Genomic DNA, 8746 nt, shown 5'->3' with positions numbered 1-8746 from the left:
ATAATATATTTTCCTTCCCTTAGGAAATATAATTTTCCTTTTTATTATATAAATATTTCCTTTTGTTATATATATTATTTAGAAAACTATGAAAATGAAACTAAAATTAAAAACTTAATTGGCATAAAATATTAAATATTTTTTAATAATGATAATGATATTTTAATTAATTAAAGATACTTATCGTAAAAATTAACGTGAATACAACAAGTAAAAAAATCGAATTCTCAAACAATACTCTAGATATAACTACAATCGAACACATGTTTTGGTGTATAAAATGAGAGTAAAATAAATGTATTCTGAGTAAAACTTGTTAAATGCTGGTAAAAGCTGTAGCATGCGTCATATCTATATAGTTATGTGCTATCGTGTGTGATCAGAATCATTCATATGTTTTGATTTTTTTCTAATATGCGTGTGACCACATGAGATTAATCTGATTAGCAACGGACTAGAACTCAATTCCTTTAGAGATTTACAATTTAAATTAGTTTTATTTAAATCTATAAATCAAATTAGTTCCACCATGAAATTTACACACTGACATATTACTAGTGCTGATACAAATCGTTATCATTGTCTAGGTTTAAATATCTAATTACCTAGGAAATGCATACATTGCATTAGCATTGGAAGTGCACCATCAGAGATAAGAGATTGGACCTGTACAACATGTACTGCTATATATATATTTTGCCACCATCATTAGTTATAGTAATTATTCTATTTGTACGAGGGATAGAGTCATAGAGAGCTGGCTATGAATGGATCCCAAGAGACAAAAGATAGAAAGGAAAATGGTACTATCGTTTTATCATATTTTAACTTATGTGGTTGAATTTGAATAATATATTTTTTTTGATCAAATAATTTGAATAATATATAAATGTTGATTTATCATAGCTTTTGAAAAGGATGGTTTCCGATCTAGCTGCATCTAATAATTACGGATACGTTCAGGAGTAAGAACACTTGTAAAAAGGTCATTAAAATTCTTGTATTGATCGGTTGTGTATATGACAAGCAAATCAAAACAGGTAATTAATTAGTCTATTTTTATTTATTTTTATTATAACCGATCATTCTATCTATCATATGTCATGTGACTGCATCACTTTGAGCCGTCCTATAAATTTTATTTTTGATATTATTTTTTACGAAGATTTTTTTCAATTTTCTGCATAATTCGCATTTTCAAAAATTAAAATTCAAATCTCTTGGTACAAAAATTACGTCATCTTGGATTCAAATCTCAGAATTGAGTGTAACAACCTTTAAACATCGACCATTAGCCCACAATAGGCCACAATATTTTCACAGTATTTTCACAATTAATTAGTCTATCTTTTAATAACATAAGTAGTCTCGGATTGTGTAAAAAAAAGTAGTCTCAGACATAGGTTCCTTCTGTTCTTCCGCATACTTTTGTTTATATAAAAGTTCTTCGGCACACTATTTATTCACAAAAAAAAAAAGACTATTTGTTCACTAATCATTATTGTCAGCTAATTCTAAATATCAGGTCACAAAAATAGCCAACACAATATCAACGTATGATACACACTCAATCGACTCAACTTTTCTGCTCTTAACTTTAACAAAGTAAAGACTGAGAGATTTTAAAACTTGCGTCTTAGAAATCATATTCGTGGATTGAAAAGATAAATTAAGGAAGAGTGAGATAAGAAGGAATCAAAGTTAAAATATCTTTTTTTCATAAATTCGTTTGTCTCCCACCGTTAGGACTGATGGGAGATTCCCATCTTAAAATTAAAATTCTTGAACAGCAATCCAAAAAATCTGTAGATATTTTATTCGTCTTTGTAAAGAAACAAGAATTAAATCACAATCCACCATCAATCTGATATCCAACCAAAAACAATTAAAGTGTTGAATCTGTTGATAAAGTTCCATTTCTTAAGCTTTTCTAAAAATTACCTATAAAGTGTCATTTATATTAATAAACTAAGTCAATTTGCAATTATCATAAAAATTTAACTAATATATTTTTGGATGTGATTTTGTAATAACCTCACTATCAAACAAATTTTTTTAGTAACTGGACTTTTGTGTAAAACGTAAGAATCAAAACTTAAATAAATAGAACTTTCATCTGTGTCAATATAATAAGACAACAAATTCTCCAGAACGGTGGTACAAAAATTAAATCTAGAACATGAATGGCTCTTTAATAAAGAAAAGGGAGAAGGCGAAAAGGGCGAATTAGGACGAAGAATAATGTAAGATTATTTAATGAAATAGTATCATCAATTATGTCGAATAATCACAGTTACTGCTTCTTGAGGCCAAAACTATGTGCTATATGGAAATTGGAAAGCTGTTTAGCATATTTAGCGAATATGAAAGACCAAGATTAAGGTAGATGAACTATTCTCTACAAAACAAACAAAAAACTTGTAATACTTCTAGTTATGCGTTACAATATGTAGAAATTATTCAGAAAACAAAAACTATGAACACATTATAGGTTATATGGGACTGAACTTTAGACCTACATCCTTCCTAGTCACGACTTACGATATTGGACGAGGTAAGCAGGAAATTAAATAGTATATCTTTATGTCACCTGCTTCATATTTTCTCTGTACGACCACACTTCATGGTAATAACAATGAGCACTTGGTAATGGGTCGTGATTTAAACTCCCAACAAACAAAAATTGCATCAAACTAAATCTTGTACTTACATGTTAGTCTCTTCAACCAACCTTGTATTTTAAAAAAAATAGATGGACAAGATAAGACTAATTGAATAAGTTTGACGATCATGAGAAGAGAAGTGAGAACATAATAACATTGATATTTAGATCTGATTAAAAGGTTTTAACACTTGCAACTTGAGATGATTTTCTCTTAGGCAAAATAAAAAACTTGAGACGGTTTTCATAAGCAAAACAAAAACATTCCTTTCAACTTTTGTTTTGTTTTGATAAAAAAAGAACATGGTTTTGTTAAGACTGTTAGATATTTCTTATAATAAGATGTTAGCCGGAATCCAATTCGTCTATAGTAAAGAGACTTTTGAGTGTGGGTTCACGTTAGCGTATCTGTAAACAAGATTATCATTTCATAGACACTTGTTCCATGTATTAAATTAAACATTTTTGCAGCTTGGTACCATTTTACCGGATTAGTTTAATTTCTGTTTAAGCAACTCGACTTATCCTAGTTTCAAAACAAACAAACAACTCTCTTTGTCCTGCATGCGTCATTTAAAGGGTGTTGCATCTACCATGTCTAAATCACGATTGAGGATGTTAACGCTTAATTTTAGACTTTGGGAGGAGATCTCCTCATACAAATATTAAATGGATTTTAATAAGATTTGGCCCAGTTATTGGTTTTAGTCGGATTGAACTAAGACTAACGTGTCTGAATTGAGTGCATGTACTTTTTAAGCCCAAACCGGAACCTAACGAAGAACCTCGCTCAACTTATAGCATTACCAGGCCTGAACCATCAGCCCAAGTTTAGAGATTGGGTTGTGATGAGTGAAAGAAAGAACCAAAACAATAACCGGTTAAAAAATAAATGCACCAGCAGGGAATCAAACCCGGGACTGTACCGTGGCAGGGTACTATTCTACCACTAGACCACTGGTGCATCTTTGCTCATTAAAGATCCTAGTAGAATAGTAACGATGTTGATTAGAGGATATGTGTGGCAAAAGTAAATGCATTGATAGAAAGACTAGTAGCAAATCACCTAAATAACTCTGAAACTTTTAGAAAATAGTTTACCAAATCATCTATAGGTTTTATTTTAGTTTTAAAATTTTAATTAAAATCATTCAAACAACTTCAAAACTTATCTAAATTCCATTAAAATTAAAACATTCCAAAACTCCTCAAAATCCTCAGTCCAATGCATCCCCCATAATGTAACAAAATTGTATTGTAAATATCACAGATAGCATATACATTGTATATACTTTAATTGTACATATAGCATATATTGTATGTGTATATATACTTTAATTGTACATATTTTGTATTGTAATGATAACAATATGGTTAATCTCAGTTTCTAACATGGTATCACAACATTGACTTCAATTCAACCTTTTTTTTTCTTCATTGTTCATTTATCTTGATCTGATTCATCTGAATTTTTCCTAGTAGCAACTTAGCTCCAGAAATCAGCTAATCTACTCTCGCATTCATATCTTTGCTAAGTCACACATTGTTTGACTTAATGTCTCTTTAATTTAGTTTTAATGAAAGTAACCAGTTGATCAAAAAAAAATGTCTCTATGCAATATACTTATAATAAAATCACAAAGCTAGTCGAGATAATATCCATATTGCATAGGTGTAACAAAATCCAAAGAAGTCTATTAATTTCCATATGAAATGTCGCAAAGCTATGTGTCCACGCCTTAACTCTCCCAGTGCAACGTCCCCATCATCCCACATGAACCATCAAAGTCTCTTGGAGTTAAATAATAGAATTGTTATTGTGTACTGTCCACATTTGGGATATGGATGAACTTATTGGTCAAAGATGTTGTTAGTCTTGAAAAGTCAAAATATTCATATCTTTTGATTTTTTTTTCTTATGTTTCTTTGAAACAAACATATTGCACAGTTATTCGATAACTGTAAAGCATCTAAACTATTAAAGATGAAGTACAAATAGTATTTACTCCTTAGTTTTCCACAAAAATTACAAACTCATGCCACTGCCATATAATACACAGCTGTTTTACAAAATTAAATGAAATAAATGGTTTGCCAACCTTATATCACGGTAAGATATATTAGCTTTATTATTACTTTCCTAAAATCAAGTGATATCTTACATTCACATATCTTAACTACAATCTAATAGTTGGAATTTAGTTTAAAAAAAGAGGTTTACGTGATAGATTACCTAATATCTTAGCATGTATCTACAAGACTAAAATAAAAGTCCACACATAGCTCGAACAAAGTCAAACTGTTTTTAGATAAGAGTGTCTCATTATTCAGTTGATGGACCAATTAAACTTTGTCAAATTCATATATACATGTTAAAAGTCCCATTTAAAAACATTTTTGTAATATAATTGTTACAATGTTGTCGTTTTATACAAATCTTCACCAAATAACTATGATATATTTTGTTTTTAATTTTAAAACATTACATCAGTTTATGTAAAATAGTTATATTACAGTATTCCTATTTGTATAATAAGATATATTACAATTTTAATAAATTAAATTAAAATCAACTTATAAATTTTACAAAAATGATTTCTATAAACTGTAAAAACTTAATAGATTAAATAATTTTCATATAAATGTAATTCAAAAATATTTAATATACAAGTTATTTAATATATTTATTTGATTATGTCAATATCCAAAACCAAATAAGCAACCGACATAATTTATAAATATTTAGAAAACTGTCAAACAACAAGTCTAGACAACAAATCTATAACACTTATTTATAGATCAAACAACAGTAAAATGTCTATGTTACTTATGAACAAAGTAAAATATATACAGACATGTATTCGAAAACAATTATAAATATTGTTACAAATTAAAATTATACCCGCACGGGTGTGCCGGTCAAAAGTCTAGTCATAGTATTAATTCTGAGGTCACGTCAATGGCCTAGTAGGCAAGCTAGTACTATTTGCCTAATAGTAACAACTAATTAGAAAAAAAAAGGAACGGTGCGTTTTGTTGGAGATGAGCCAAAAGTAAATAGAGAGGAAATAAAAATGGAAACTGAGCTCTCCAACTGTCAGTTTGCAGGAAAAGGCAAAGACTTTAACTTGACCGCTAAGAAAAGACACGTGACAAACACTGCACAGTCTCTGAGGTTCACCAGTAAGAGCGTGTATTTCACGCAACATCAGATTCGAACGGGCCTCAAGTAGAAACTAAAGAAAGAACGTACGGCCACTTTCCTTTTCTCACAATTCTTCACCGCAAACACCTACCCCCAAAAAAGGAATCAGAAGAAGAAAGAACAGTAGAAATAGAAAGCATATATACTACCACAAGCTGTTACCAGCAGGCAGAACAGAATCACCAGATCTGGTGTTTTTAATGGCGGACAATGAAGAACAGGAGACAACGACCTCGTACAAGCTGTTTCTGAAAGCAATAAGTAAGAGAAGGACATGGGTCTGTCTCTTTCTTGTTGTCTACGCGATCCTCTTGTCTTCTTCTTGGAACTCGCTCAACTCGATTGTAGATTGGTACGGAGAGAACCATCGCACGTCTTCTGGATGGCCGGCGGTTTACGCTTCGGTGCTTCTTGGGGTTGTGTTCGGAGTTCTGTCGATGGCGGCGGCGCTGTTCATCGCCGTGCCGGCGATCGTGGTGATATGGATATCGGTGGTGGTGTCGATGGCGTTCGCTGGAAAATCGAGGAGGAGAGTTGTGGTTGAAGGGAGGAAAGTGACGAAAGAGATCGCTGGGTTTGTGTTTAGGGTACTGCTTAAAGAAGGAAACGTTGTGGCTCTTCTCTGTGCTCTACTTGCTTACTTCGTCTTCTTTAATTCTTACTCCATCTCTTCTTGATTCAGTTTAGCCACTTTTGTCATTAAATAACAGCTAATTATCAAATTTCTTCTCATTAGTTGTCCTTGATTTAACAAGATTTTGGTGTTATTGACAATATCGATATGGAATGCTTCCACAATCCACGTCATGATGCCAAGTTACCAACACGTGAAGTATGACTTTTCTTTCTATTATTTCTTCTTCTTTCGGTCTGTCTGTTTGTCGGTCTCTCTGTCTCTTTGTCCCGTAAAAACGCTTTTGAACCACAATATGGGTTTTGGAGCCCAGTGGGCTCTCTGTTTACCGTTAATAGCCCACTTGTTTTAGTGAATATATCAAATTTTGTTCTTAACATATGGATGGACCTAATCAATACTACTATTAAAAGAGAAGACCTTTTTTTTTGAGGTGTCCTTTGAATTTATTTAACATATGCTTTTGATTAAATGTTTTTTTTTTTTTAAGAAATCGTGAGTGTATCTGTTTCCTTTATTTTGTCCACTCTTTTCGGAAATTGTTACGTTATAGAAAACGTTATTAGTCTATACATATATATTTATCCTATCTTGTGGCTATTATTAAATATATAACGATATTAACTTTACAACATCAATAACCATCTTTCTCTGTATCATAAACATTACGTAAGCAAAAAAAACAGGAGCTTCACTCAAATATCATTAGTTTCCAACAAACTTTAAATGTTTAGATAATTGCCAGAGTTATATGCTGCACGGATTCAACACTAAACAAACAATCTTATGCAGATGAACCCTAAAACCAACTACGTTTTTTATATCCATAACTTTATTTATTGTTTTGAATTTACATAATAAATTTAGCATTCCTCAAAAAAAAAAAATCATCAAGTCACGTCAGTTTATTAGATAACAATATTAACAAATTAAAAACTGCATCTCATATTATATGGAATCATAATGGGAAAAAATCCTAACTAAAATTTTACCTCTTATCTAAATTGAACAAAAATAATATATTGTTCTAACTAAATAGATATCTCATATCGTATATCCCTAGAATATACCTATTATTGACAGATATTAATGTTTTTTCATCCGAATAATTAGCCAGCTACAAGTAGTATGTATATATAGCTAATGATACACGGAAAATATATTTGAAATCTAAAATCTTTATACCGTGAGATAAAAATATGGGTTCCAATCTCGAAATCAGAATGTTATGTGATGTTCATCCTGTCAAAACTGAATGAAGGGTACAAGTGAAAGTGCTGCATACGTGGAATTCATTCAGCTCCCACACTGGTTCTTCTCTTCATCTCATTACGGTTTTCTCCATATCTCCTTTATATTTCTCATAGCCAATGTAAACTGTTGAAAAAAAAATCATGCTGTTTACATAGTATCACTACTATATATTCATTAAATACATTTTCAATGAAACCATGAATACATATAAAATAGTTTATTGTATTCACTATTCAGTACAACACTTATCTTTTTCTGATTGGTTGTAGTTCATAGCATCGATGATATCATCTGGTAACTCCTGAAGTTTACAATATAAAATAAAGGCGGTAAATCTTTATTATATCATACTTTGAAGTTTAAAATATAATATTTTCAAATAAAACTGAAGCAATGCTTACCTTGATTATTGTTTAATGAAAAATCTTTCATATGCCTTTGAAGCCAGAATTGTTTCAACACTCCCGTTGACAAACCTCACAATGTTAAAAAAAAAGTCACTAAGAAGAATAAGGGAGAAAAAGGTTAATATAAATTAGTTACATTCCTAATATAATACTATAATAATTTAGTACTAACTAATGTATTACCCATGTATACTTCGTTTGATAACTTCTCGGCTGTTCCATTAGGTCCCTTATCTTTCAAGTGTTGTATCTTATGTCAGTTTGAGGTTGTATTTCACTTCATGGACAACAAAAATGTTCTTTACTGAGCTAAAATAAAATATAAAAATGTTAAATCTGTTTCTAAATTATTGTCACACAATATAAAATATAATCCAAGTTTAACAAGACACAAAATACTTGCAAGTCATACCTTTAAAGTATTGATATCAGCGTTGTAAGTATTGCAATTTAAACAAATCAGTTTCCTTCCGAGTCATCGCAACGCTCTTCCATCTCATATCTGCTATATTTATAACAAAAGGTTCTAGATCTATATTATATCCAACATGCAAAACAGATAAAAAAAAGAGATCAGTTCTCTA

General features: G+C 30.7%; 1 protein-coding gene and 1 long non-coding RNA gene across 4 annotated transcripts; one reads left to right on the top strand and one right to left on the bottom strand.

Moving 5' to 3' along the window:
• The first annotated feature begins 5549 nt into the window (after positions 1-5549).
• Positions 5550-6667, top strand: LOC108830170 (uncharacterized). Its single transcript, XM_018603773.2, has one exon. It carries the CDS (start codon positions 6068-6070, stop codon positions 6542-6544), a length of 477 nt encoding a protein of 158 aa, XP_018459275.1. The 5' UTR covers positions 5550-6067; the 3' UTR covers positions 6545-6667.
• Positions 6668-7550: 883 nt separating this feature from the next.
• Positions 7551-8740, bottom strand: LOC130496103 (uncharacterized). Of its 3 annotated transcripts, XR_008935131.1 has the most exons (4): positions 8575-8740; positions 8346-8439; positions 8157-8231; positions 7551-8056 (listed from the first exon to the last, which is right to left on the bottom strand). It is a non-coding gene; the product is annotated as an uncharacterized LOC130496103 (long non-coding RNA). The 3 variants fall into 3 exon arrangements; XR_008935130.1 differs by having other exon boundaries at positions 8157-8471; XR_008935129.1 differs by having other exon boundaries at positions 8157-8439.
• Positions 8741-8746: the final 6 nt, after the last annotated feature.

The sequence above is a fragment of the Raphanus sativus genome, chromosome 6 (assembly GCF_000801105.2).
Source record: "Raphanus sativus cultivar WK10039 chromosome 6, ASM80110v3, whole genome shotgun sequence".
Lineage (NCBI taxonomy): Eukaryota > Viridiplantae > Streptophyta > Magnoliopsida > Brassicales > Brassicaceae > Raphanus > Raphanus sativus.
This window is presented reverse-complemented; position numbering and strand designations above follow the sequence as displayed.

What these genes read in the sequence shown, in the direction of transcription:
- LOC108830170 (XM_018603773.2), top strand. Translation starts at nt 6,068, where the DNA reads ATGGCGGACAATGAAGAACAGGAGACAACGACCTCGTACAAGCTGTTT.